Source organism: Dothidotthia symphoricarpi (genome assembly GCF_010015815.1).
Source record: "Dothidotthia symphoricarpi CBS 119687 unplaced genomic scaffold P153scaffold_22, whole genome shotgun sequence".
Taxonomy (NCBI): domain Eukaryota; kingdom Fungi; phylum Ascomycota; class Dothideomycetes; order Pleosporales; family Dothidotthiaceae; genus Dothidotthia; species Dothidotthia symphoricarpi.
In genome coordinates this window covers 740,782-768,781 of record NW_022985029.1, presented here as the reverse complement: position 1 = coordinate 768,781, position 28,000 = coordinate 740,782, and the positions used below count along the sequence as shown (strand labels likewise).

The window sequence follows — 28,000 nt, the reverse complement described above, 5'->3', positions numbered from 1 at the left end:
CATATTCATCGTAATTACCAACTTGTACTCGCATTGCTCATCAACTCGCCTCTTCTCTTGGTAAACTCTTGTCATGGAACGTCTAGGTTGTGTTCAAGGCGACCTGTGGTTGATGTTGCCTGCTGTCGCAGAATGCTCTCAGAACGGCTAGCGCGATTGGTCTGCCGTGAACGCTGTAACAGTCACGCATGTTTTGATTGCATCATGACACGATGCGCACCAATAGAATTAAGGAGATCTGCACTTCCTACATAGAAAAAGATCATCATGGGGCACTTCCCATAGAGGAGCATTGCGCGCCGCTACTGCTTCGCCCTCACACGTGTTTGAGAATAATCATGGTCGGCGTTGCGGGGCGGTCTAAAGGCTGCATTTCATGTAGGAAGAGAAAAAAGGGTGTAAGTTGGGATCGCCCTGTCTTTGGATAAAAATCGAAAGCTCACCGTGGCAGTGCGATCTTCAACGCCCCGCATGCGGACAGTGCCAGGACAGAGGACTTACGTGCGAAGGCTACGATGTAGATCGCATCTTCATATACCAGAAAGACAGACCTGAACGTAAAGCGTTGGTTATAACACCCCCGCGAACACCTCGAGGCACGACACCAGACGATGTTGTACGGTTCGGCAGCGACCAAGGTACCGAGTTCTACTCAAGTGAATGCAGTCCACCCAACACACCCATAAGCCTTCCAGAGGGGTTCGCACTCTCTGCCTACAGCCAAATAAGCATGGAAGCATACGTGCACGTATTCATCCCACAAAACATTCACAACCCTCACGCCATCCTCGCAGAAGACAACACTTTCATGAACTTCCTACCCATGCTATGCGTCCACGACCCTGCCCTCCGCATGGCCATCCTTGCCGTCGGTACTGCAGCCCTCGGCAAGACCTCCAACGACGCAATCGTGCTACAGCAGGGAAAGGTGCTATACGGTAAGGCGCTCGTAGAGATGGGACGAGCGTTGCGCGACCCGCAGCGCGCGAAAAGTGAGGCCCTACTTGCAATTCCCAAGGTCATGGGTTTGTTTGAGATATTGTTTGGGCCTGATGCGAACTCGGGGACGCAGGCGAGGAGCTGGCTGAGCCATGCTAAGGGCGAGTTGGCGCTGATAATTAGACGGGAGCCGGATGCGTATGCGGAAGATGATGCGGCGCATTTACTGTTTGCGAATGCGAGGTATCGACCCATTGTTGCTGCTGTACGTACGAGGAAAACGACGGTACTTAATGAGGAGTGTTGGAGGATGACGCCGTGGAGGAACAGGGTCAAGACGCCGAATGATGGGCTCCTCGATGTTTTGGCCGGCGTGCCTGAACTTCTCGAGGATCTCGAGACACTGGTCTCTTGGACGAAAGATACGACGCAGGAAGAAGATGAGACGTTGGGTCTCTTCAGCTCCGGGTCGGTGGTAGAGGATGTGTCGAGTGACCCCTTGCGTCTTCAACTGACCGCCAAATGCTGGGCCGTACATCTCAAACTAGAGTCCTGGCTTGCCGCCCACACGAGCAAAATTCACACCCCCGTATCGCACGCTACGAGCCCGATCGTCTTTCCTTCCCTCGAATGTGCTTGCCTCACGATTCGATACTGGGCAATTTCTATCCTTCTATACGGCACTCTAGACACTGTGCTAGACGTCCCATCCGACGAAGCTACCTCGCATATCGACCGTCCACATCCACGGAGCTTTGCTCGCCTGGTAGCACGATGCGTCTCGTATTTCTTTCAGGATTGCTTTGGCGTCACAGCCGCAACTGCGATTTCGTTCCCGCTAGGCTGCGCGATGTTGTACATGAAACGAGATCCAAAGGTAGATGGACAGTACATGGGCATGATCACGAAGTCTTTGAATGATCCGATGCTGCCGAGCGTGATCAAAGATTTCCTGGCCAGCATGGGAAAACAATCTACAGGGCCGACACGCACTGGCGAGAGGGCTAAAGGATAGTCCCATGCTTGCTAAATCGCCAGTTATGTAGCAGGAAACATCAAATCATTGACTGAGAGATTCATTGGTACATCGGAAACGGGGTATGCAAGCCAAGCCCTGCATCCTGCGCTCCAACACTATACGCATACCCAACATTTTCCAGCAGACTATCGACCAGGTTACTCGATTTGGATAAGCCCTGGTCCGAAGATGGCAGCCTCGGAAACCTCATCTGCATCAGCAAATTGATCCGCACCCATCGTAACCGCCGCAATCGTGAGTCCATTCATCAGAAACTCATCGTAAGGAAACGGCACCTCGAACAAAACCCTGTCTTCCACCACTTGAAGGTTCTCCAGATTCTTCACAATCGGCAAGTTTTGCCCGTTGATATAGACCAGCCTGAAGGAATTCATGTTATACAGTCCGGCATCGTTTTCGGCAAAGGAGAACTTAAGCTTCTGAGTTGCGGCTGGAATATCTTTGGTCTCGACGGTGAGCGGAAGGAGTTTCTTGAGCGGGATCGTGTCGATATTCGGACAAGAGCCAGGAATGGTGAACGACTGAATAGCCGTGAAAGCAAAGTCTCTAGTGGAGGTTGTGAGGAACGGCTGCGAGGTGACACGTTTCTTCTGGACGAGACGGTAGAAGCCCTGTTGTTCCGCTTCGTTGCCGAGAACGGAAGCCACGCCGCGCACAAGACCGCTATCCTGGTTTTTGGCAAATATCTCCTGGATGTCTTGAAGTGTGCCTAGAACTAGGTCGGTGAAAGTGCCTGCCAGAGCTATGGCTGAGTGGAAGTCTGTGACTGGGAAGTTGTATTTGCAGGGCTGGATTGGCTCTTGCTTGAAGTGTTCGAGCGCGCTATTTGCGTTGAGTAGATGTAGTTGTTCTTGTGCGACGATGGCGTGTAAAGAGTCGAGGACGTATTCATGGCCGTATCCTAGATCGTAGCCCGAGACTTTGTTCGTCAAGTTGTAAACTAGCTCGGTAAAGTAGGCGACTTCGAAGAGTTCGTTGAGAGCAATAAGCTTGAGATTTGTGACTCCTTCAGAACTGAGTGTTGCTGGTAGTAGGCTATTGGGTAGAGTGCCGTGGGCTTCTCTCTGGATTTGGAGGATTTGATCTTGGCTTGGTTCAGGAAACCCGTTCGGGAGTGGGAAGTACACATTGTCTGGAGAGAACTCCCGCTTGCTGGCTGGTGCTGCAGAAACCAGGCAAACAATGAGAGCGGCCAAGTATGTAATGTAGCAACGCACCATAGCTAGTATCACTGTCGTGCCTGATTTAAAAATCAGGGTGCTTGTTGGGAGTGAATGCCAGAACGAGAGTAGATGCCTTTGAGCCGAACATGCCTGCACATATTATATATCAAACATACTTATGTAGATTTTACATTGTTTTGTCAATGGATGTGGCGTTCTCCTTTGCTGATTAGGCCATACATGTATCGCAGATGAGGTCTGACAGATGCACTGCGCCGTACCGCGCCTCACCATCGCATGATACAGCCAAAGTTGTAACCAGTAGCAAAATTGTTTTCACGCCCAGAGACTTGCGAGATCTGAAGCTGGCGATATGGTTGGCGCAGACTATGTTTCGCTGAGCCAAATGAGAAGAGGCTGAGCTCATCAGCATGACCAAGACAGAAGAGAGTGCTCAGTGTAGAGGCACCGCAGATGGTTATTGGGTAAGCTGTTTATAAGCTACTTAGAAGAAAAGCTTATTTCCAAGCTTTTGAAGCCTAGCCGTCATCCAGATAAATTTTCTGGCAGAGCTTCTTTACGGATCACGACAGCATTGGTGCTGGTCTTGAATAAACCTTACCAACATAGCAATTCCGTACCCGTAGGCTGGCTATAATGGGTGTTTTTTCTTTTCTGTTAGATTGGGATATGATGAAATACGTCCAGAGAAAAGTTCTGTTGTATTTAATCGAGAGACAAGATCTGGACATTGAACGTAAGAGGATCAACAGCACGATGTGCTCAGCATCATCATTCCTCCAGCTAACATGGAGAAAATGTGTGCAGCATTGTTGTTATTGGTCCCACCTCCTGAAGCTACCCTTCGAGAGCAACTCTCGCTGGAAGCGCGCGCTAATCTATGCTCAACCTGCTCAGTCCAATGATACGCGCCCACCACAGCAACTCATCTGTCTTGACGAAGAAGCGGCCGTAGGGTTGATATGGATTTGGGAAGACTAGTGGACAGGCAAGGCAGATCTGCAATCAAGACTTTGCGACGCCAACAGATGTACGTATGAGGTAGTGTGGGAAAGACTCTGATGGAAAGTAGATATAGTAGCATCGGGCCGAGTATTACTAGCACTAGCCATCAGTTTGCTGTCTTTGTCTTTCGTTCCAACCGGCTATCTGCCTGTCTATATACATACACATTTCACAAAACTGCATAGCATACTTATCAACAAACCACTTCGTAGGGAATGATACTTATAGATCTTTCAAATGTCAAATATAGCGCTAATAGGATCCAAAGTGGTTGGAGAAAGACTGCAAAGGGCAAATTGCCAGATCCCACAACCAGTCTGGCTCTACTCTTCGTCTAATAGTTGACCTGACCCTTGAATGGTATACAGAGAGCTCACCTCGGTCGTAAAATCGGCAGATTCGACATCGGCCATAAGGAGAACGTATATATAGCTCAGAGCACAAAGTACGGGAACCGGAGACTGGTGAAGCGAAATTAACCAGAAGCCACATCGAAAGATACAGCCAACAGAGCCCCCAGATCATTATTCGATTGACGTTTCGTACTGGGTAATCAGTCTTCGCACACAAGAACACGGTGTACCAAATTGAACGATCCGTCCGTTGTTGTGTGAGTACATCCATCCATTACCTACTGTACATTCAGTTCTCTACGTTTGCTTCATGTCAGCAAAGTTCTAGATATGTTGTGTTCATCCTTTCAGTACAATACAAGGTAAACGCGATCCAAAATCTGGCCAATGTCGTGTCTCAAGCCGTCGACACTCTTCGACATTTCAGAAAGTGCCAGAAGTATCCAAACGAGCCAGTTGTTACGCTGATATCCACGCCATATCCCCTCTTTTCCATACTGCGAAAGGGATGCTGTGACCTGCTGGTATGCGTGTCACAACACTACTTCCTCCGGATAGCGTGTGTGCGAATGCGAGTAGACAGCCACGACTCCTCTTTTCTAGCATATCTTTTCCCACGTGCTGCTGTATCGGAGGATCTCTTTTCTTTGACAGCGAGCATGCACTCAATAGGCTTGATAGGCATGATAGGCATAACGCGCTGCCTCTTCTTCGGTCGTTTGGGTATGACTTCTTCCTCCTCTTCCTCTTCCTCCTCTTCCTCACTCGTCTCATCACCACACCTCCTCCCCCTCACCACAGGAGGCGACGAGCAAACCGCCTCCTCAGTCTGACTCGAGCTCCACACCACCGGCCTTGCAGCTCTCCTCCGCAAACGATTCGCATCCTCCTCATCCTCCTCACGTCTACACTGCGCGATATCAGCCTGTTCCTCCAGCCACGCCCGCCCTTCAGCCGCCGTCTCGTGGTCATCCTCGTCGACGCATTCTTCCTCGTCCACATCCCCCCCAGCACAAGACCCCACAGCACCATCCGCCTCGCTTTGACCCCCCGTCCACACACCCCCAACATCGGCAAACATGCCCCACCCCGTCCTTGGCGACGCGGTATCGAATACATGGCCCCGCTCGCACGGCATATAGTGTTTAACCGCCATCCCCTCCTCATCGCAAGGTACGGCTGTGACTTTGCACCCGATGAAGCACGTCCGAAACCGCGTATACTTGTCGCGTCTTGCCGCCTCCTCGTCGCGCAGCGTGGAGCGTAGATCTTCTATTCGCCATGTTAGCGCATCCTTGTACATAGGAACTATGCGTAGTGTATCCAACGTACCAGCCCTCTCCGCACTCCACGCATCTCCTACACACTCCTCGCTCGCTGTCTCGATACATGCATCGCAATAGAAGGGTTTAGAGCTTATACGCTTCTTCGCTGCTGTGGTGGCGCGGCGGTTGGTGATGTGGAAGCAGTTCGGCGCGCAGGGCTCGTTGGGGAGCGGCGTGGTGACGAGGTGTGCGCAGGAGAGTATGTGCTCGAAGGGGAAAGCGGCGGTTGGGCAGGAGATTGTGGAGGGCGGGGTGGGAGTGAGTGGGTAGGTGACTGTTTCGCGGATTGGGGGGCAGGGAGGCTTTTTGCGAGGCATTGGATGGGCGACGTGATGGTGTTTTGTTGTTGAGGTTGGGGTGTTGGTGACGCGCAGCGAGCGGTGCGAGAGTGAGTAAGTGTGTTGTGCTAGAGGTGAGAAGACGAGTAACGCGATGGGATGGTGGAGTCTTTCTGACCGCTGGAGTGAAAGCGAGGAACTGATTGTGTGCAAACACGTCGTTCTGTTTCACTTCACCGCCACGACTTTCCTGTTCCATAGACACTCACCCATCGATGGAAGTCCGATCATCGCCTCCTTGTATATCCTCCCCTCTGGATTTTCTATGTGGAGGACGTAGGACTATAAGCGTAGCGTTGTTTGACCAGGCAGAAAGATATACGCGGAGATTACAGATTGAGCTTGAGTTTCAGGAATATTGAATTAGGAGAAAAGGAATGAGTAATACAGGTATCGATGAAAGCTAAAGGACAAAACCAAGGTTGAGACTTCGACTTCGAGGTGATTTCATTTCTGCCCGCTCTTTTCCCCCTTCATTCAGTCGCCCACGATAGGATAAGTCTACAAGCCGCATCTTCACTCGATGTCTCCTCATTTCCCTTTCTCCATCTTAACGCAACACAACGCACTGTTTGGTTACAAAACTACAACTCCTTTTTCAAAAAGTGCTCGGGCCGATGGTCCGTCTCGTAATCCACATGCACATACGCGCGCTCCACATCCGGCAAGCTCTCAAGCTTGATCTGCAGTTCCTCAGCGATATCGTGGGTAGCGCGCAGCGAGGCCTCAGGATCCATGACGATATCGACTTCAACGATGAGGCGGGGGCCCGAGTGGTAAGCGCGGACGGTATCGATTTGGCGGATAGCGTCGGAGTGTGTCATTGCTAGAATATGGAATTAGAGAGAATAGTAGTATGGGAAAGTGAAATACATACAGATATAGGTAATGTGCTGCAGCATGGCCGTGTCAGCCGTCACTCCAATAAGCAGCTGGAACTCAGAATACGCAGTGCGGGACCACAGGAAGATGATGAGGGAGCTGAGCATCAGGGCGCCCATGGAGTCGATCCACCATTTCAGCTTTGCGCCGCCGACACTGGTCAGGATACCGAAGCCGTTGATGAAGAGGTCGTTGCGGTGGTCTTCCCAGAGAATGCGCACTTGGCTGTACTTGTTTCGTATCGCCCAGCAGTACAGGAACAGGCTGAACTTGGTCAGGAAGGCGATGGTGACAGCGATGACAGACGGCAGGTGGAAGTCATTGGTCTCGGCGCCTGTGTGCTCGGCGATGGTGCGGATGGATTCGACGATGATGACGACGCTGACGGTGATCATGAGGGCGCAGAAGCACAGGTTGCCGGCCGTCTCGATGCGCGCTTTGCCTGAGGGAAACTTGCGGGCGTCAACACGGGCGACGGCGCGGTGACACAGGATCAGGGTGACGTTGGACAGGGGGTCGAACAGCGAGTCGGCCATGGTGGTGAAGATGGACAGGGAGCGTGACGAGATTGCAGCGTAGAGCTGCAGGACAGCGAGGAGGACGTTTGCGACAAACGAGCCGACAACGGCGATCTTGTACTTGAGGTGGTTGGCGTCGCCCTCTTCCTTTGCGTCGCGGCGGTGATCGTCGACGGGCTTGAGCAGGCGCTCGATGTTCTCGTTCTGCGCCTCGTAGAACTTCTCCAGCTTGTTTGCGCTCCGGGCCTTGGACGTCAGGTTCATGGGCCCGCAGCCATCGCGCTTCCTCGACGTGTTGGCCCGTATCTCCGCCAGCTCGGCCTCGGGCTTGATGGCGGCGGCGAGGCGGTAGGGGTCGTTGTCTGATGTGTACTGGGCCAGATCAGCGCGTTCGACATCGCTGTCGATGCTGCTACGATGTGGGACATGGCGTGGAACCGCGTCGTGGTCGGTAGCGGGGTGTGTTGTCTCAACGGCAGTGCTGTTTCCCGTCTGCGTCCCCGAGGAGCTGTGTGTGTGCAAGGGATGTGGGCTCGCCGTGCGTTCGACGCGTTCGGGGTGTGAATGGAAAGGGTGCGGTTTCATCGAGATGGCGCGATGGAGATTCGTTTCCGACGACATGATGGCTTTCTTCCAGTCTGAATTACAACTCAACTACGAATTACGAATTCAATATGCAAGTACAGACACAGCCCCGCGCGGACGAACAGACCTTGTCGGCAAGCCAAGGCACCGCATTGATGCATCCATGGCCGATCGAATCAGTGCCACCCCACGTGGTGGCTCCAAAGCAGGAGATTCGATCCTGGGTGACGTTGTGTCGCCTTTCACCGAGCTTCCTGCATGACTCGGACGCGCGTGACACGAGACAGATGGACCCTGACAGGTTGAAAGATTGGCACGCCCGCCGTTTTCGGTTGCTTGGCTTTGGTCGTGATTAGTCAGCGGGTTCATATCCATATCCCCATGTTATCATTCTGTAGTAATTTCTTTTCGTAACATCTTACAAAAATACGTGTATTCACATTCATCGTAACTAATGTCCCGATTTGCTCTGTGCAGACTGATGGCTAACCTGTCACGGACAGAGAGCGCCTTGACCAAGTACCATCAATAAAACTATACACTCCATACATTTGCTCTGTACAAATTCCCCATCTTCCACCTGAATACATAGGGTATCGTACAAATCTATCCTCACTCCCAGCAACACTCGATTTTTTCCACATATCATATGCGCTTTATCTACACGACCAACATGCTTCTCTGCTATGCTCTACACACTCATACAACCTCATACGAGTATATACATAACTATACAAAACTTTTACCTCCCTCTCATCCATTAAAAACAAACCCCAACACCCAAGTCCCCATCAATTCCCATGCATCCAATACGCCCCACCCGCCCCCGAGTCCTGCGCCGCACCCCCAAACGCATATTCGTTAGTAATCCCATACGGCACGTCCGTCGCCATATCCGGTAGATTAGTGTCCCACATCATGTCGTCCCAGTAGTGATTCAGCATCATGGGGTCATTCGCGTTGAAGCTCGACCATGTCGACATGGCCGGGTCAAAGCCAAACGGGACCTGACTAGGCGGGTTGAGGTACGCAAAGTCCGCTTGCGTCGTGGGCATAGCGTGGATAGGGAACGCGGCCTGTGGTGGCTGGAACTGCGGTAAGGGTTGGGATGTGAGTGCGGGAGTCTGCTGTGCGGAGCAAGTCGAGGCGTGCGTTTTGTACGCTTGGTACAGGCCCAAGACCGCGTCGCCGCTTCGTTTCGCAGCGATGCTCCAGTCGCGGACGCGTTCGAAGAAACATAGCGCTGTCTCGATGCTAGTCTTCCATTTTTCTACTTCGTCGGGCATGCTTGCGTCGCTGAAGAGGGACACGAGGGGGACCATGCATGCTTGGAAACAGAGCCAGACTGCGTTCCAGCCGCTGATCAGGTCGGGCATGCATTCTTTGCTCATGTCTTCGATTGTTTTGCTGGCGATTAGTCGGCATTTTCCCACGGTGATTTTCTCTTCCGCTGTCAGACTACTCCATTCACATCGCCGCAGAGCAGTGGTGAGAAGAACGGGTCGATGAAGCACGAGACGGATATTCTGGAAACGCCACTTCATGATGAGTCGCACTCGGCCAAGGAATTCGGGACATGGTTCATCCAGGTTAGACAGAATGGATGGTAGATCTTCATGCCAGCTCAACAACTGTGCATCGTACGTGGATGTTTCATGGAAAGACAACAACGGGGATTCGACAAGGCGATCTTGGATCCTCGTAGCAATCTGGCAGAAACTAGAAGCATGCGTGAGGGGCAAAATCTTGAGCTGGTCGATATACTGGTGGCTATTCGGCGGCGGAATCACAGGAACCTATCCGGATTATCAGTCCTTCGATTCCACCAATCAACCATCATTTCGCTCAGACGCACAACAAGGTTTACTTACCGCGTTGGGAGCAGTACCAGGTCTTAGGACTGTGATGGAAGGTCCCATTCTGCCTAGCGAAGGCCTGCCAGTCGTCGTCGATGCCCATGCATCGAGGCAAAATAGACTCCACCATATGCGCCGCCGGAGTTCGGGCGAAATTGACTCTTCCTCGGTAAGTGTCATAGCTTGACGGCCTGTGTCGCTTCGTTCCGAGTACTCGCGGTGTAGACCCAGTGCCGTGGCCATACGCAATGTACCACCCATAAGCGAATGGGCCTCGTTTGGTCGATTGAGGTAGTGCATATAGTATCCACTCATAATCGCTAGAGCTTGGAGGACCTCCAGATTGCCACTGCCAAAAGAGTCCAACGACAGATGTTGTCGTGAGCGGTTGAAATACACATAGTGTGCTTCGTTATCAGCTGTAAGTGAAGCAAGTGAACCCAGCGCAAATACTATGTTCAGCAGCGCTAGCCATTGGGAGTCTTTCCGGTTGCCGTACAGGTAGCTGGTCCAAAACTTACGCTCGTCAATCAGCGGAAAGAACGGATGAACGCGGTCGAAGTAACTCTCGAGAAGCAACTGCCCGTGTACCTGTGATGGCAAAGCCAGCGGATTGTCGTCTGCAAGTTCAGGAGGTGGCGAGCTTGCTCGACTCGGAAGTGCTGTTTCCTGGCTGCTGAGTGCAATGAATGGACGTGCTTGCGGTGCACATCTCACAATGACTTTGAGCGCCGCTGTGATGGACGATATACCCACGTAGGACGAGAGTTTGTCTACAGACATGGAGAGCCCGTTGACATCATCGGAAATCCTTTGAACGCGGACTTGGTGCTTGCGGGCCTCGTCCCAGAATATCTCCTCTGGTGGAGCTTGCTCGAGGGCTTCGAGGCTTTCAGCGCCATCGGAGCCTCCGTGCGCCTCTGAGATGGCCGGACCTTCAGAAATGGATGGTGATGTCGTCTGCTGAGGGACTGACGAACATAGAGCCAACTCCAGTAGTTCTTCTCGAGGCATAGAAGCCAAGGACTCGAGGCTTTTCGATCCATACAGCTTCGTCAATACAGTTCTGTACTGATCGAGGTTGTTCGATAGTTTATCTACCAACCTGCCCTACCGTCAGTACGCATTTACTACGTAAAATGCCCGAGGAGCACTCACTTTCTGCTGGGTATAACTCTCTGCGCAGGCTTTGAGTATCCACACGCCTTCTCAAATCGTCAGCTCAGACGTATCCACCAAGAGGAAGACTACAGACCTCAGGGTGCTGATACCACTGACACTGTCCACAGGGCTGCGCGCCATCACAGCGAATCTTCCTCCTCCTGCATTCCACACACGCGTTACTTGTGGATATCCGTCGTGACGTCGATCTTGAAGGCTTCCCCGTACCATCCACCTCTGCGCCTGCTGGTCGCTGCCCCGCAGCAGATTGGAAAGTATGAAACATGATGAGATGGCTCGAAGATGCCGTTCGTGTGCAGTTTGAATCTAAATTGCCAAAACAAGATGACAGAGCCGATCGCCCATACGCGTATCAGGAGACCATGGACGCGGAATCCCGAAAAAAGCCGTCGGATTAAAGCGACCAAGCGTGCAGCGGGCACAAAAAAAAATATCCTGACAAGCTGCAGAAGAGTCAAAGAAGGACAAAATACGCGTCTTGACAAGGTGGCAGCGCGTTTACAAGGAAAACCCTTTGCTGTGCGGAAGCTACGTGTTGGTTTCTGTTTCTGCTAAATGTCGTCTGGTGGTTGCAGTCTATACGCCTTTGCCGACTGCCTCTCTCGTATTCAACGTTGTGGTCATCCGTCGAGAAAGGCCGGCACAACGATCGGAACAAACCATGCAACCCCGCATTTTGACCTCTGGGCCGATGCTGCATGGAGTGCATGGGATGCAGGGGGGAAGTGTAACCGATCGTGGAGACGGACGGGGGTGTGGGTGAGGGACGGGGCGGGAAGAATGCATAGCTGACGAAGCCGAGGCGCTCGGGCGGCGCTGTAGCTTGCTCCTTTCTTTCCACCAGCCTCAACTGCATCATAGTGCCGAAACAGCTGCCAACCGGCACCACATAACGTTATGCTGGCAACGGCGTCGCGTTGACGGGCGGGCCGTGAGTGGCTTGTTTTGCGGGTGTGTCTGTCTCCAGCGCTGAGTGGTGCGATTATGCTTCACGTAGCGTGTGCTATGCAACTACCTCGTGGCCCGTTTTGTCCAGATCTCGCATCGGAAGAAAAAAGTTTTGCATCTGATTACCTCCACTTCCATACAGCTACCCTTGACCTGGACACGAGACCGAACCTGGTTTTCATGCATTGTCCAAATTCCAGGTTCAAGCGCTGACCCACATGACATAGAGCAACTTGGACTCGCATTTTGATATCACCCCATCGCTAGATATTTTCATGATATTTACAAGCATTGGTCATCAGTCTTTCCCCAAATACGTCCATCTGAGCGGCTCGTCTTGCTTCCCCAATCCCTTGACTTTGATGATCTGCTCGTCGCCCGGCACAACGTCAATAGCGCTGTCATGCACAAGCACGCCCGATCTCTCCTCAAACACTAGGCCCTTCGTGGGCTTGTCTGCCTTGACCACAATAGTATTACCCTTGGGTTGAACCTCCAAGCCGCGATCCGCAAAGTCCAGGTACTTGAGCGGCTGCGGCCAGTCTACGTCGCGGGACACGATTTCGCCATCGACCCAAATACGTGTTGCAAGGACATGCGGTTCCTCATCGACGTTGTCGATGGTGCCGGAGAAGATGTCTGTTGTACCATTTGGCACGAGTTTCACTCTCTCCTTGACGAGTTTGTCCTTGATCTCTTTGCCTGTCGCAATGGAGATGAAGCGTAACTCTACAGTGGCCTCGATCTCTTTGGGTTGGTTGCTTGCGACCCAGACCTCAAACTCGCTCGTCTTGGGTACTCGCGCATGCACAACGCTCCAATCGAAGTGTGCGCGCTTTGCAGCCACAGCAATAGGTGCAAGGACGCGGCGCATAGCGTAGTACGCCGGCTTCTTGCGTAGGAAGTAGTCTACAATAGACCAAGAGGTGACGGGCCAGCAGTCGTTGAGCTGCCAGACGAGGGCACCGCCGCAGAAGCGATCTTGACCCCATTGACGTCGCCAGCCTCGGTAACCAAACATCAAGGCTTCGGCTTGGGAGAGCTGGGTGAGATGGATGAAGCTCTCGAGGTCCGTCTTCGTGCGGAAGTTCTCGACAAGATAGGTTGCGATCCTCCGCTCGTGGCCGTCTGCCTTGTTGTGGAAATCTAGCATATGGCTTTGCGGATACAGTTGTGACTCGTCGGTGCAGTAGTGCTTGATTGTATCAATGTGAGGGAAGGCTTCCATGCCGAACTCACTGTTGAAACGACCGCCGAGAGTGTCAAAGATCTGGTATTTCTCTTGCGTGCCATGCCAGACTAGGTTGTGTTAGCACTCGTCCCACAAACAAAGAGACGTTTCTTACCGTTCCATTGGTGCATGTCTCCCACTGTGGTAGTCGATGTCTTGAGGCCGTCGCCCCATGGTGACCCTGGGTGATATGGTACGTGTGGACTTTCTGCAGCAACCACTTCAGGAAGGAGCTGTTAATCAAACCTCGTTAGCGCCATGCATACAACTTGGAATTTAAGTGTGAGGTACTCACCTTCTCGTATATGTACCGTGCAGGAAAGTCGGTCTTGAGCCAGCTCTCCGGATCCTTGTCCTCGTAGTTGTAGGTCAAATCGAACGACTCCTGCACCTGATAGTCCTCGTTGTTACCAGCGTAGATGATGATCGATGGGTGGTGGCGCAGCCGAGCGACATTCGCAACGCACTCCTCTTTGATCGATTTGAGGATTGAGGGGAAAGCAGGATAGTTGCCACAGCCGAACATAAAGTCCTGCCATACCAAAACACCCAGCTCGTCGCAGATGTCGTAGAAGATGTCCTCTTCCCAAATACCTCCGCCCCAGATTCTGAAGTTTACAATCAGTATGACACAACGATAGCACGATAGCACATACATACCGTATCATGATCTGATATCCGTCAACCATCATCTCCAGCCACTTGCGGTACTTCTCTTCCGTGACCCTCGGTGTGAAAGAATCGGCAGGAATCCAGTCCGAGCCGCCGCAAAACACATCCACGCCATTGACGCGGAAGAAGAACGTCTTACCAACGGCATCTGGTTTCTGAATCAACTCGCCTTTGCGGAATCCGGTGCGTCTTGTCACTTGATGCAGTTCCACATCGTCTGTCGATACTGTTGCGGTGATCTTGTACAGAGGTTGGTCGCCATATCCATGCGGGTACCACAGCTTCGGATTGTTGACGTGAAACTCGACCTTGGCTGTTCCATCACTGATCTTTGCAGACTCCTTGAAGACCAATTTCTCTCCATCTTGCACTGCAAATGTGACACTCTTGGCGGAAGAGCCCTCGACAGACGCTGAAATCGTGCCCTGTACCGACTTCAAGCTGTCATCAAGTTTGTAGTCGACTCTGAGATCCTGTACCCTCGCCTGATACGTTTCCAATCTGACTTCGCGCCACGGTCCACATGTGTTGAGGATTGGTCCCCAGTCCCATCCCCAATGGTACTGCGCTTTCCTCACCGCGAGCCTCGACATGTCGCCATTGAAACCGACCCACTTATGGTCTGGATACTGCTCACGGATCTTGATAGCTTCCAGGCGTGCGGATGCGAACACAACCTCCATAGTATTCTTGGTTCCAGGATTCAACTGCCGCGTGACATCGAGCCGGTGTGGAACAAACATGTTGTCGCTGTCGAGAATGACCTTGCCATTGAGCTTGACAGTCGCGAACGTGTCTAGGCCATCGAAAGCCAACACATAAACCGTGCCATTTTTTGGTTTTTCAACCTCGGGCAATTCGACTTGGTACGTCCAGGCTTTATCCGCAACCCATTCCGCCTTGAGTTCGTTGAAGCCGAGGAAGGGATCTGGGATTCTGGTATCGTGTAAGTCGGCTGCATACAAACATGTCCTGAAGTTTTATAGTTGCCAAACATACTTCCCATTATCCATCAAATCCAGATGAACGTTCGTCGGAACGCTCTTGACTGGCATCCACGCATCTTTCGCCTCATCATCTGCTTGCTTGAACGACCACCCCTCCGTAAGCCGATGAACAGCCAAAGCTTGAGCTTTCGCCATGACGAGCGTACTGTAAAACCTGAGCAGTTTGCGAATTCAAACAAGCTATTTCACACACACGCCCACACCTCACAGCTTAAGTAGGCAGCAAGAACGGCAGGACCCTCAATTCCAAACCCAGGGTTCTTTCCAAATATATCCCCACGGCACAGAATGTCATAGTAAACTGGGACCGGAGCGACAGAAGCGGTGTTGAGCTCCATGGAGCAGAGCAGCTGCGATGGGCATGAAGCTGTTCGTGGTATGCGGGGGTTGCCCCTCCGCGCCCAGAACGGCTAGGCGCGAGGTGCTGTGGGACTGTTGTGGACAGAGGCCCTGGTTTACCGACCTTGTCATGTGCGCGACAGGAACTCAAGGGCCACGCGGACTGTTGGGGAGTCCGTTATGATGACGGGGTAATTCGGTCCGTGTTTTGATCGAGTTAGAACGGTGAGGCACGGTGCATAGTGTTCGTCTTTGGAGTTGCACAGCGGTTCATTGTTTCGCATAGACTACAGTTGGTTACCGAGGATAAATACCCACCAGGATAGAAGCATCATGTTGCTGTTTGTAGTCAACAAAGAGCTATTTGTTAGTCATTCTGACCGCTGGTTTGACCTTGACAAAGAATCACTAACCTCTCAATTGATCTGTCCTACCCGGTTGTTTGCTGTTAAGGTAAGAAAGCAAAGATACAAGGTCTTTACTAACTTCAAATACACTTCCTAATCATTTCATATTCATCACCACATCACGAGCAGTGCCAACACTCATTCAACTCAAGACTATCACGAATCAAAACTCACCCCACCATTTATGGCGAACTTCCTCCATCTTGAATTCCTCAGGACTCGGTCGGTCGAGAAACTTGCCGATCATGCCCTGCCAATCTGTCCTTATGAGATTGCCAAACCAGGCCGATGTATATTCCCAATAATACGGATACCATCCGGCGAACTCCCAGTCAATCACCCCAACCACATTGCCCCCACGAACTATTACGTTGAATGGATTTAGATCGCCATGGCTAAACTTTGGTAGAGGCCATGACCCATCCTGCTTGCTCATCATATCCCGGAGGTCGTGCGAATCTTGGTCTTCTTCACGGCGTTTGAGGTCATCCGGTTTGAAGTCATGTCTGAGCCAGAAATGGAAGTCTTGTATGGTCTTGAACGGGCCGAAGCGTGGCTTTCCGCGGGGGATGCGCGAGTCGTACAAAGAGCCTCCTACACAGCTTTCCACGCCCGTCATGCCCGGCGGAGGTGTTAGTGCGCGTAACTCTTGGAAGATTTTTCTCAATTGCGTGAAAATACCCTCAAGTGATTCTTCAGACAAGCCTTTCCATGCTTTTGGTAGTACGTCGCCTTGGATCCTCTCCATAACAATGTACGCTATGTTCTTGTGTACAAAAGAGCAATAGACCTTTGGGACAGGAATGGTGGTATTTTCAGCCAGATATTTCATAGTTGCACCTTCTGTCAGATGGGTTCGATGCCCTGCCTTGACAATTTTGTGTTTCGAGATCGGGACACAAAGACCATCCTCTGAATAGAACTTCGCCGTAGTATGCAAGGCCAGTCGAGTCAAGAAACGGCGAGCAAATGTGTTATTGATGGCGAGATGTTCGGTGCCATCATGCTGAGTATCGAAGTGGTATCCAGCCGGAATGTATGAAGATGTCATCCTGCGATTGCGAGGTAAGTGGAAGAGACAAGCTCAAGCCGGACGCGTTGTGTTCGCGCCAAAACGACCTGGTCTGTGCGACTCCTCTGATCAGCTGCCCCTGTGTTGCGAATTTCAACAAAATACACTTTGACTTGTTACCAATTCTATACCCTCGTGTTGACCACCTTGTTCTACGTCTACAACCTCAAGCTGTTGCCACTTGCAGATTATATCTGTCCGGCTACTTTGGTAGACTCGAGAACGTGTACGTCGAGCGGTCGGATTCTTTAGGAATTTGATATCAGACGAATCACAACTGAAGTGACAAGCAAAGAAAGCCGCGTTGAAAGCAAGGGAAAGCGTCAGGGAACCGCCCACCACCCCTGCTGCACAAGCGCCCGTCTCATCCAATCCCCAACGCGACGAGACAGCGATTCCGCTCTCCACACTTCCTTGTCCAAGCTCCACCGCCTGGCAACCCTTTCATCACCATCCCAGAATTTGTGACCCCGAATTAAAATTGTCGCAACCATACTACGCTCCCGGACGCACGCCAAGAGAGCTCGGAGCTCGGGGTGACTGTTTATCCGCTCTTTACGTAGTATATATAGTTGCTCTACGATCAATTCTTCGTAGAGCAGTGATCCACACAATAGATCACCTGAACCTTCTGTTTCCAACTCTATTTTCCTCTACAAAAATACATTGACATGCTCTACGTGATGTGAATCTTGCCGAATCAACGAGTAGATTTTGCACGTTCAATAATACCATCTTCACCACCGATAGACTTTACCCAGGCTTCGTGAACGTCTAGCAGCACATTGTAAGCCTGTAGACTCACCACTACTTCTTCCAAACAGCTAGGGCTTCCTCTACTAGATGACCTGAACCTCTCCTCTTGAACAATCACAGTCTGCCTCTGAGACCAACGTACAATAATGGTGCATAACCATTATTGGTAATTGTTTATCTAGTTAGGACAATTTCCTAGTTTTCAAGACACAGGCCACATGGCATGGCATGGCATGTCTTCTTATCTTTCACATGGATTCAGATGGAAAAGCATAGACTTCGTTCCATGAGTAGTTTCACGCGACAAACATACTATACATGCATCAACTCACTGATCATAGAAACGAATTGAATTGCTACTAATAGCAGAAGGGTATAGAACTCCTATCCAAGCACACGCACAACACCAGGTCTCTTGACGTAGCATTGATCTCACCCATAGTCTATCCGAACAATACGAACGATAAGAACACAGCCGTAAGAGACATGCCCATGAGAACACTGCTATCCAGTCCGAAAGTCCGCGTTGCACTGCTTCTCCGGAACATCTCCTGCCTGGACCTTTTCAAAGCCATGGCAACCTGATGGTCGACCTTTCCGTTCTGCGCCAGCTGCAGCATCTCGTCCATGCTCGTGTCCAGGATGTTCGTCGAGCGGGCTCCGGGACAAAAGACGACTTCAAAGCCTGCTCCAGATGGGATGATGAAGGTGGACGTCTGGTCGTCAAATGCTGCGAGGAATTGTTAGTTTTTCCAGATGTCTTAGGTGTTACCAGGGTAGGATAGCTTACCAAAACTGTACGCGTCTGGACAGACTTCCTTGACGTTCTTGGAATAGTCGCCGGGCCGGCACTTGCTGGCTGAATTGTACTCCCCTGTACAACAGTCTTCGGGCCGGTTGTTCTTGGCACAAGTGGAGTAGCAAGGGTTGAACATGGGCCTCTGGATGTTGTCATCGGGATACGGATACACACCGTCGCCTGGCTTATCCGGAGGGAATTGCTGCAGGTCCCATGGACACCATTTTGAGATTTTGGTTTCGTCTACTTCCTCCTCAAACGGTAGGGGATATGAAGTGTTCGTCCTGAGGAAATCGGGGTATTCTTCGTACGGAACATAGCCCTGCGAGGCGAGGAGACCAGCTGTGCCTTGGCATGAGGGGTTGGTGAGGTTTGGCGGGATGTCATCGAGAGTGACGTTTTCGAGGGGTTGTAGGACAATGGCCATGGGCATATTGTAGCCGTCTACTAAGGAAATGTCATAGTAGGTGTGTCCGTCTCCAGCATCCAACGTGAACTCTGCAAGGGAGACTGGTACATCACCCTGCATGTGAAATTAGTCATTGTCGAAGCTGAGTGCAGAGCGCGGAATGCCTGGCCACTTACGCCTACTGCACAGTTTAGAACGCCATTGCAGTCGCCCGACATGCACGCCTTTCCACGGCCTTGCGCAGGTCCAGTCCCATCATCGTTGAAAGAGCAGTTGGTCCTGCCCCAGACTCGACCTTGCCAATCTTCTGACACGGTCTGGTTCTTGCTTTCTCCAGGCTGCAGCTTGAAGCCGTTCTCGCTCGGACCATCTCCAGACTGAGTTCCAATTCCAGGCCAGATATCGTCAGGACATCGGTTGGTGATGAGCAAGGGCGTGATGGGTGCTTTTCTGCGATTGAGGGATTTGCGTGGCGCCTTTGTGGCCATGTGATGCAGCCCATCTGCCAGAGGGAAGCCGGACAAGAGAAACAATACGGAACATAATCGAGGAATAGAGAACTGTGACACAGGTGGGTTGGTGCCCCTACTGGGCCTGGAAGAAGTATGCATAGTGAGGGGCGACGCGCGCGTAGTTGTTACGCGCGGTCACGGGTCAGGTAAAGTGTCTAGGAATGGTTGCAAGAGGAAGTTGTGCGAGAGATTCCCGGCCAGCCAGACGTCGCGAGGAGATATTTGAGGTGTGAGACAGCGAAGGATGCCGCTGAACGACCGACGATCTGCAGCGAAATCAAGGAACATGGCGGCTATAGGTGTTGGTTGGCATTTGTGAGGGAGTCGCGACTTGGGCAATGCAGTGACGCAAGAGACCTGCCGAGTCAGGGCCCAGCATTGTCAACCCTGTCTCAACGACAATGCAGGGTCATGGATAGCCGTTGGAGGTTGAGAAAGTATGAAACACTTTTGGGAGAGGTGGCTGCCGCCACACTGTATCGAATACCGGTACCATGTACATACAGAAGCAGATGATGTGGTAACCGTGCCATGTAGCGGTTGGACGATCCGACGAGAACACGTGAGCAGCGTGTGGTGCAAACTCCCTAGATCGAAAGAGACATACAAAGGCTTAATTGGGCAGAAGCATGTAAAATTGCGAGCATCGTCTCGGCGGACGAATGTCAAATCTCAAATCTCGGAGGTCGGAAAGAAAGATTTCCATCTCGCCACTGTCTCGCGATTTGCTGCTCATGTGTCCGACGTTGTTAGCGCTCTCCTGATAACTAATATTATTGACAAGTACATTGTCCTCTGCTTCGCGCTTGTTTACTTTTCCACTTGCAGGCCTCTCACCTCCTACGTTCCTTTTTCGCTACAGCAAGCCACAAGCCATCGCGTTTCAGAGTCGTTGTACTATTGTGGCAAAGTATCTTTCCGAAGCCGCTTCCGCCTCTTCGCAAGTCCAGGTCGACCTCGAATACATTCCTACACTTGACCCTGCCTGACGCCACTCGAGCTGCAAATACTACAAACACCTTCTCTACCGTCACCCACCACCCTTCTGCATGTCTACGACGGTCACAATGCCGGGCCGCACCCTTCCGACGATCCCGGCTGCTGAAGTGCAGGCGCACAACAACGAAAAGTCCTGCTACGTTACAATTGGCACCAAAGTCTACGATGTCACCGACTTTCTCTCCGACCACCCCGGTGGCGAAGAATACATTCTGGAGTACGGAGGCAAAGATGTGACGGAGATCCTCAAGGACGAGATCTCGCACACCCACTCCGATTCTGCATACGAGATGCTCGACGAGTATCTTGTTGGATTCATGCCCACCGAGGCAATCATAAATGGCGCTACCAAGAGCAGCAAACCGGGGGAAATCGTCCCTTTGCTGCCTTCCGAAGCAGGCAAAGCAGAGCTCATGGGCATGACGTTGAATGGCACACCGCTATATGCTGCGACTGGCATGTCCTCGGCAGAGGACCTCTCGCGGGAAACCGATGCCAACGTAGATTACAGACAGCACAAGTTTCTCGATTTGAGCAGACCGCTGTTCATGCAGGTCTGGAATGGTGGATTCGACAAGGACTTTTATCTGGAGCAGGTGCATCGCCCACGACACTACAGGGGAGGAGACTCTGCGCCGCTATTTGGCAATTTCTTGGAGCCGCTGAGCAAGACGCCGTGGTGGATGGTGCCAACGATATGGTGGCCGTGTGCTGCGTTTGGAACAGTGCTGGCCGCTCAACATCTGACTACTGCTGGTTTGGTAGCGAGCTGGATGTTTGGGCTGGGTTTCTGGACGATTGTCGAGTATGTTCTGCACAGGTTTTTGTTCCATCTGGACGCGTAAGTGCTTCCCCTCGAGCTGGATATACCGTTACTGACGTGGGATAGACATCTCCCCAACAATCGCGTGGCCATTACACTGCATTTTCTGCTCCACGGCATCCACCACTACCTACCCATGGACAAGTACCGACTCGTCATGCCGCCCACATTGTTCATTGTGCTCGCAATACCGTTCTGGAAACTCGCGCACATTGTCGTTCCTTACGACTGGTACGCGGCGACGGCTGTTTTCTGCGGAGGCATTTTTGGATACACGTGCTATGATATGACACACTACTTTTTGCACCACCAGAAGTGAGTTTGACCCATTCTGGTCTTCGACTAGTCCGCTAACACGTTACAGGCTTCCCGCATACTGGCAAGAGCTGAAGAAGTACCATCTTGCGCATCACTTTGCAGACTACGAGAATGGGTTTGGAGTCACGAGCCGCTTTTGGGACTGGGTGTTTGGCACCGAGCTGGCGTCTTCACCGTCGGCGCCCAAGGTCATCAAGTCTTCGTAAAGGCTACAAGACCAAGGGGAGTGTGTTTTCGCTACGATTGGTGTAGATGGATGGGCATTTAGAGGGCGTTTGGTGAATTCTGTGCAGTGCCGGGTCGGTAATGATTGGATGGGTTTGTCCTGTTATACCTAACGACATGATAATCTTAGAGATAATAGTAATTCGTGACACTACTTGCGTTGCTGTGACAGCTATCTCTGTGTCGAAATACTAGTGCAGTTGGTGTTGATGCTCTACCAACCCACGGTGAATGACCATTGGCCAATGCTGGAGCTAACGTCGATGCCAAGGCCGGCAACACGTCAAATCTAGCCTCGAGCCTCTCCCTCACGTCGCCCACTCGCCCACCCAGCCACGGTTTTTTTTTCGCTTGCATCAGGTCAGCGACAGTCAAGCACACGCTCAGGACAGTTGATCCGTTAGTCAGCAGCTGCCAGGAGTGACTGCCTACTTCAGCACTACAAGAATTGAATCCATTATCTGAGCCCCAAACTCGCTCGCCCTTCACCTGCGCCGTGACTGAGTCCAGACATTCGATCCACCCACACCACTTATCGAAAGCTAGGCATGGCCGCAGTCAACGAGGTCGAGGCCCTCCTCGAGGAAGCCGCCCGCGATGTCGAGAAGAGCCGCGAGCGCGAGCGGGAGCGCAAGGCCAGCAGCGAGGCGCGCGATGTCGACGGCCGCCGCGAGGACCGTCCCCGTGACCGCGACCGCCACTCGGACCGCCGCGACAGGAGCAGAGATCGAGACACGCGTGAGTCCAATGGAGGCCGGCGCAGGAGCCGCGACCGAGACTACCGACGAGGAGACGGCAGCCGCCCCCACTCGAGCAGAGGCGCTGACATGGAACAAGATCGAGACAGGCACCGCCGCAGCAGCTCGCGCGACCGCTACCGTGGAGGCCGCCGCGACCGGGGCGGCGACTACTATAACCCGTCCGGACGAGCACGTTCCCGCTCTCCACGCCGCGACCGCGCCGACCGGCCCCGTGACCGTGAAGGCTCGCGAGAGCGTCGCCGTGGGGGAGCCGAGGAGCGACGGGGCAGCCGCCGCGAGAAGACGCCCGAGCCCGAGGTGACCGAGGACGACCGCGACAAGCGCACCGTCTTCGTGCAGCAGATCTCGCAGCGCGCCGAGACACGCCACCTGCGCTCCTTCTTCGAGACGGCCGGCCCTGTCGTCGAGGCCCAGATTGTCAAGGACCGCGTCACGGGCCGCTCCAAAGGGTAAGTCGTTGCGTCGTAGGCCATGACGGTCACGTGCTGACTAGTCACAGTGTTGGATACGTCGAGTTCAAGGAGGAGTCGTCTGTCCCCAAAGCGATCGAGCTGACCGGCCAGAAGCTCAAGGGCGTGCCCATCATCGCCCAGCTCACCGAAGCCGAGAAGAACCGCGCGGCACGACCCTCGGAAGGTGGTGCTGCTCCCGGTGCCAACGGCGCGCCCTTCCACCGTCTCTACGTCGGCAACATCCACTTCAGCGTCACCGAGAAGGATCTCCAGGAGATCTTCGAGCCCTATGGTGAGCTCGAGCAGGTCATCCTGCAGCGCGACGAGCTGAACCCGGGCCGCTCCAAGGGCTACGGCTTCGTCCAGTAAGCTGCCCTGTATCTCCTACTCGCCAAACCCGTATACTAACAACAGGCCAGGTTCAACGACCCTTCCAACGCCAAGGAGGCTCTCGCCGAAATGAACGGTTTCGAGCTCGCCGGCCGCCAGATCCGAGTCGGCTTGGGCAATGACAAGTTCACGCCCGAATCGACCGCCAGCCTTCTCCGCACTTTCAACCAGCAGGCCCAGAGCTACCAGGGTTCTGCTTTTAGCGGAGCTGGTGGCCGCGGTGCCTACGCTGGCGGTTCTGGTGGCGTCTTCGACCGTGCCAACGGCAAGGATGACCGCGGTGTCAGCGGCGCATCTGCCCTTGACGACACTGATGTCGCTGGCGTCAACTTCAAGACGTACGACCGTAGCAAGCTAATGGACGCTCTAGCCCGTCGCGATGCCCCGGAACCTGCCAAGCAGGGCGTCCAGCCTGTCGTCAGCAAGCCCCGAGCTCCTGTTGTGGACAAGCCCATGGCCTCCAAGTGTATCAAGATCGAGAATGCTTTCGATGCTGACCAGTGAGTCTTCAACCCTATTTTGTCTGCACACAGTAGCTAACACCATGCTAGGGAACAGAAAGCGTACGGCAGCAGCTGGGTTAAGGATCTCGAGCAGGAAGTCAAGATTGAGTGTGACAAGAAGTACGGCAAGGTTGTCCACCTCGCTGTCGACCCCAACACCGACGGCGACATCTACGTCAAGTTTGACTCGGTCAGCGGCGGAGAGAAGGCGCTCCAAGGTCTTAACGGTCGCAGCTTCAACCACCGCACCATTCGTGCCTCGTACGTCGTCGACAAGATTTACAACTCTCTCTGGGGTGCTGCCGCTAGCAGGTTTTGAGATGACCATACTTGATCCTTGAACGGTACGTACGAAAAGGGCGAATGGCTGAGCGACGCCTCGGGACCGCCAATCCCGAGGCCTTTGTCTTTTTCTGTTTCTTGTATAATCGACAATGGTCTGCGACACCGTTTCGACACTCGTAGATTGCTCTACTGGGAGTACAGGTTTTCGCTTGCACCCACCGCGGGTCTGCATCTGGCGTTTAGCCAACACTAGGCGTTGATCACTTTTGGGTTAGATTGCGGAAAGGGGTACTTCGGTATGTCCTGTGACGGACGATTGCCTGTTCCAGATCTTACACTGGGCTACTAGGTTTCCCACAGACAGCCTCGCATCGACAGTGGCTTTACGACGTGGCTCAAGAAGCGGAGGATGGTGGGGCTGCTAATAGCATATAGGACCAGCTTGTCCTACGGAAAGAACTTGTTTGTCAATGCTTATGTCTCGCAGTCCTAGACAGCAAAAAATGCCACGGACATTTCCCCCTTGGATGGATGTTTATGCTGTGAGGTCTTGTTGTGGTGGGTTGTAGCATTTGGACGTGGGCGTGGTTTGTTCTCCTCTGTTTGGAGCAATGACGTGCCTGACTTGGTGACAGATAACCGCTTCGCTTCGCTTTCGTCCGTGTCTGATTGTGATGTTCATCCATCTCTTAGACGCTGCTCGCCTTGCCCATGCTGACTGATTTGCAGTATCACTCATAACCTCACTCTCATTAACATCTACATATGTCTCCTCTCCATGCGACAATCTCGATCAGTTACTTACCCTCACATACAGCATGACCTGGTCATTCACACTGCAGGCAGACCAAAATAAACTAAACTATTGGCCTGGTGCATGCATCCATGCGCAATGAACACCGCAGACTGGACATGCTTTCCGTACGTACCATGCATAAATACATCTGGTAGAAATAAGTGAATGTACACGCATCCTCTCTCTACCCGACCAAGGGCGTCACGACGTAGTTCGCGCTCTGCGATGAGGATTCATGTGCTGAGATGCACGCCCTCGTCAGTCCATATTCCACATGTGTCTCTGTGAGATGGAGCAGACTGAACAGGACAGGACAGGTGGAAATCATCCGCTGTGGAGTAGGACATGGTTTACTTGGTCAGCTAGCTAGCTAGGTAGCTATTACATAGCGTATTATACATTATACATTATTTATACATCCACACCAACCTATGGAAGTGAAGTGAAGTGAAGTGAAGTGCATACCAGACAAAACAAGACAAGACCGAACACACTACCTAGCGACAGGACAAGGACAAGCGTGTATACACTGCACAGAACGATATCCCGTCACCCTTCCTTCTCATCCCACGTATATCATGAACTGCATTGCCTGCCTACTTGTGTAGTACATAGCAGATAGAAATAACGAGACGACAAACCACACACGTATACGTTACAACATCACGATGGACAAACAACAAGCACACACGCACCAACGCAAAAACTTGGTTGAAAATGCATGCATTAAAGCTAACCCTTACCCAATAATCCAGAGCAAAAAGCAACACATACAGAGTAGAGTAGACTAGATCCCACAATCTCAACCAACCAGCAACCCACCACAACCCATCATCTACGCCCAAAACTCACCGCCCAACCACCTATTAAGCATCTCCAGACTCGCCTCAGGCTGATCATACGGCACCATATGCCCACCAGCATGAAGTCTCATGAACGTAAAGTTACCACTGGACTTAACCTCACCCAGCTTCCTGCCATCGCCATCAAGTCTAAAGTCCTCCATCTGGGCCTTCTTATACTCCTTCGCGCCCTTCCACTCCAGCGCCTCCGTCCACGCCTTATTACCGAGCCAGTTGCAGATATAATCCGCATCGCCGGCGTAGATGAGGACTGGGATCTGATCGAGGATGGAGGGGACGACGCGGTGGTAAGGTTTCATCCAGTCGCCCTGGAGGAGGAAGTTGCGATTGATATCGAAGTTGCAAGATTCGTAGTTGCTGACTTCGGCGCCAACGGCTTTCATGACTTCCTTCTTGTTGAGGTAGCCTTGTATCCAGTCGAGCTCGTCGTAGCACAGGCTGTTGCTGCCGCAGGGCTTGCGGACGTCGTAGACGTTTTGGCCTGTGCGTTGGTAGGGGCCGATCATGGCGTTGTTGCAGTAGATGGAGGCGGGTACGCAGCTCCAGACGGACTCGGAGTTGTAGCAGTTTTCGATTAGGCTGGCGCAGCGGGGGTAGGCGTTGTCCATGGATTGGCATTGGCCTTCGTCGAGGACGGCGGGCCAGCCTCCTTCACCGCAGGCCATGGGGCGGTAGTACTCGTACTGGGTCAGGCCGTCGGTGAGGCCGTTGCCGATGAGGACGGATTGGAGGTTGATGTTGCGGTTCTTGTGGGACAGGATCTCTGCGGCGAAGACGGGGATGTAGTGGCCGGCGTACGACTCGCCCGAGATGTGGAAGCTCTGCTCTGCGTACTCGGGGAACTGCTTGAAGAAGAGGGTGAGCAGGGCGTAGATGTCCTTGCCGGCGGCGACGGTGTTGCTGACTTGGCCGCTCGAGTACGAGTAGCCGACGTTGACGGGCTGGTCGAGGAAGATGACCGAGGCGTTGCTGTTCCAGGCCCAGTCGTTGTGCTTGAGCTTCTGGTCCTTTGTGATGGACGCCGGGCCCAGCTCCATGAACAGGCCCGTGAGCGACGAGCAGCCGGGGCCGCCGTTGAGCCACAGCACGACGGGGTCGTTCTTGGGGTCGTTGCGTGACTCGAAGAACCCTGGGCGAGATTAGTAAGGGTGGCGAGCATCGCGGTCATCAGGGTACTCACAGTAGAACAGGTGCTTGTCCTCCTCCTCGTCATCGAGGTAGCCGCTGTACTGCTTGACCTTGTCGACGCCCAGCACGCCCGGGTCGACCGACTTGACGCGCAGGTTGTAGTTGTCGAGCTTGCCGTCGATCTCGCGCTCCTTCTCGCCGGCCGCGTTCTCGACCCACACGCTCTGCACGTCGGCGCCCTTGACCACGTGCTCCCACTCGCTGTCGGGCTTGCGCGTGTGCGGCTTGGGGTTGGAGAAGAAGGCCGCCTTCTCAAACGACTCGGGGAACATCATGGCCACCTCGTCCCACGTGGCGCGCGCCTCGCCCGTGAGCGACTTGAGCGACTCCTCGAGGTTGTGCAGCGGCTTGGACCATGACGAGCTCTTGACCTCGTCGAACGACTTGGGGAACTGGAGGATCTGCTGCTGCGGCGCGACGGCGGCAGACGCAGCCCCAACGAGCAGCGCCGAGGTAGCAACCTTCATGGCGACTATCACTATGGGTGTGACAACGAGTGTCTGGGGAAGTAACTAAAGAAGGGGTGTGTGGGTAGGAAGGGGGGATGGAGAGGGTGGAGGGAGGGAGGAGGAGTGTGGAGGGAGAGAGAGATGAGATGGAGGATGGTTGATACAGATGGACAGCTTATGTGGAGGCGGCGGCCAGGCAACGCACACCGCAAGCTAGATGACGCACCTTATCGGGTGGCTGGAGACCAGTCCGACCGTCTATCACGGGGGCTTAGCGTTTCATGAGTGCCCCGGAGCATACCGCACGTCAGCTGGTGTTTGATGCTATCACAGCATCATAGTCTTTGTTTTCAGCATCCATCTTCGCCCAAGACTAGGCTGCTGCACTCCGCGGCGCGACTGTCCTGTCGAGCTGGAGCTGTCGCGCTGGAGCTGTTCCTGCATGCACCTGCATCGAGCCTAGCGCCGAGTCGGCCTGTGAATCATTCTGAGCGAGATGCAAGTCATGCTTCCCCGCCGAAATCATGGCCAGCATTAAGATTTCCTGCGCAACACTTTTTTTCCCACCACCACAGTTTTCAAGATACCCC

The 28,000-nt window shown here is 53.0% G+C and overlaps 11 protein-coding genes across 11 annotated transcripts; 3 read left to right on the top strand and 8 right to left on the bottom strand.

The window, feature by feature from the left end:
* Positions 1-338: 338 nt before the first annotated feature.
* On the top strand, positions 339-1,954 carry P153DRAFT_361038 (uncharacterized protein; the record flags this gene model as incomplete). Its single annotated transcript, XM_033666955.1, has 2 exons — positions 339-398; positions 452-1,954. The coding sequence occupies 2 exons, from the start codon at positions 339-341 to the stop codon at positions 1,952-1,954; spliced, it is 1,563 nt and encodes a 520-aa protein (XP_033519268.1).
* P153DRAFT_370774 (uncharacterized protein) lies at positions 1,843-3,247 on the bottom strand. The gene has a single exon (XM_033669112.1). It carries the CDS (start codon positions 3,196-3,198, stop codon positions 2,116-2,118), a length of 1,083 nt encoding a protein of 360 aa, XP_033519267.1. The 5' UTR covers positions 3,199-3,247; the 3' UTR covers positions 1,843-2,115.
* A 1,679-nt stretch (positions 3,248-4,926) lies between these two features.
* Positions 4,927-6,481, bottom strand: P153DRAFT_129538 (uncharacterized protein). Its single transcript, XM_033662034.1, has one exon. The coding sequence runs from the start codon at positions 6,160-6,162 to the stop codon at positions 5,062-5,064; it is 1,101 nt and encodes a 366-aa protein (XP_033519266.1). The 5' UTR covers positions 6,163-6,481; the 3' UTR covers positions 4,927-5,061.
* Positions 6,482-6,767: 286 nt separating this feature from the next.
* Positions 6,768-8,204, bottom strand: P153DRAFT_301605 (uncharacterized protein; the record flags this gene model as incomplete). The annotated part of the gene is made up of 2 exons (XM_033664393.1): positions 6,768-7,009; positions 7,061-8,204. The coding sequence occupies 2 exons, from the start codon at positions 8,202-8,204 to the stop codon at positions 6,768-6,770; spliced, it is 1,386 nt and encodes a 461-aa protein (XP_033519265.1).
* A 477-nt stretch (positions 8,205-8,681) lies between these two features.
* Positions 8,682-11,949, bottom strand: P153DRAFT_426386 (uncharacterized protein). The gene is made up of 4 exons (XM_033672598.1): positions 11,280-11,949; positions 11,183-11,229; positions 10,040-11,129; positions 8,682-9,964 (listed from the first exon to the last, which is right to left on the bottom strand). Exons 1-4 carry the CDS (start codon positions 11,469-11,471, stop codon positions 8,960-8,962), a joined length of 2,334 nt encoding a protein of 777 aa, XP_033519264.1. The 5' UTR covers positions 11,472-11,949; the 3' UTR covers positions 8,682-8,959.
* A 503-nt stretch (positions 11,950-12,452) lies between these two features.
* Positions 12,453-15,552, bottom strand: P153DRAFT_400941 (glycoside hydrolase family 2 protein; the record flags this gene model as incomplete). Its single annotated transcript, XM_033671866.1, has 5 exons — positions 15,057-15,552; positions 14,046-14,993; positions 13,681-13,993; positions 13,501-13,618; positions 12,453-13,453 (listed from the first exon to the last, which is right to left on the bottom strand). The coding sequence occupies exons 1-5, from the start codon at positions 15,197-15,199 to the stop codon at positions 12,453-12,455; spliced, it is 2,523 nt and encodes an 840-aa protein (XP_033519263.1). The 5' UTR covers positions 15,200-15,552.
* A 421-nt stretch (positions 15,553-15,973) lies between these two features.
* P153DRAFT_350220 (kinase-like protein) lies at positions 15,974-16,876 on the bottom strand (the record flags this gene model as incomplete). The annotated part of the gene is made up of 2 exons (XM_033666278.1): positions 16,651-16,876; positions 15,974-16,569 (listed from the first exon to the last, which is right to left on the bottom strand). The coding sequence occupies exons 1-2, from the start codon at positions 16,859-16,861 to the stop codon at positions 15,974-15,976; spliced, it is 807 nt and encodes a 268-aa protein (XP_033519262.1). The 5' UTR covers positions 16,862-16,876.
* Positions 16,877-18,081: 1,205 nt separating this feature from the next.
* P153DRAFT_301603 (Osmotin, thaumatin-like protein) lies at positions 18,082-19,457 on the bottom strand (the record flags this gene model as incomplete). Its single annotated transcript, XM_033664392.1, has 3 exons — positions 18,082-18,368; positions 18,429-18,960; positions 19,023-19,457. The coding sequence occupies 3 exons, from the start codon at positions 19,455-19,457 to the stop codon at positions 18,082-18,084; spliced, it is 1,254 nt and encodes a 417-aa protein (XP_033519261.1).
* Positions 19,458-20,188: 731 nt separating this feature from the next.
* Positions 20,189-21,791, top strand: P153DRAFT_350215 (Inositolphosphorylceramide-B hydroxylase). The gene is made up of 3 exons (XM_033666277.1): positions 20,189-21,198; positions 21,247-21,495; positions 21,545-21,791. The coding sequence occupies exons 1-3, from the start codon at positions 20,408-20,410 to the stop codon at positions 21,702-21,704; spliced, it is 1,200 nt and encodes a 399-aa protein (XP_033519260.1). The 5' UTR covers positions 20,189-20,407; the 3' UTR covers positions 21,705-21,791.
* Positions 21,792-22,271: 480 nt separating this feature from the next.
* P153DRAFT_301586 (splicing factor, CC1-like protein) lies at positions 22,272-24,148 on the top strand (the record flags this gene model as incomplete). The annotated part of the gene is made up of 4 exons (XM_033664390.1): positions 22,272-22,933; positions 22,984-23,301; positions 23,356-23,826; positions 23,878-24,148. The coding sequence occupies 4 exons, from the start codon at positions 22,272-22,274 to the stop codon at positions 24,146-24,148; spliced, it is 1,722 nt and encodes a 573-aa protein (XP_033519259.1).
* A 1,550-nt stretch (positions 24,149-25,698) lies between these two features.
* Positions 25,699-27,514, bottom strand: P153DRAFT_370765 (carboxypeptidase Y-like protein A). The gene is made up of 2 exons (XM_033669111.1): positions 26,954-27,514; positions 25,699-26,902 (listed from the first exon to the last, which is right to left on the bottom strand). The coding sequence occupies exons 1-2, from the start codon at positions 27,426-27,428 to the stop codon at positions 25,746-25,748; spliced, it is 1,632 nt and encodes a 543-aa protein (XP_033519258.1). The 5' UTR covers positions 27,429-27,514; the 3' UTR covers positions 25,699-25,745.
* Positions 27,515-28,000: the final 486 nt, after the last annotated feature.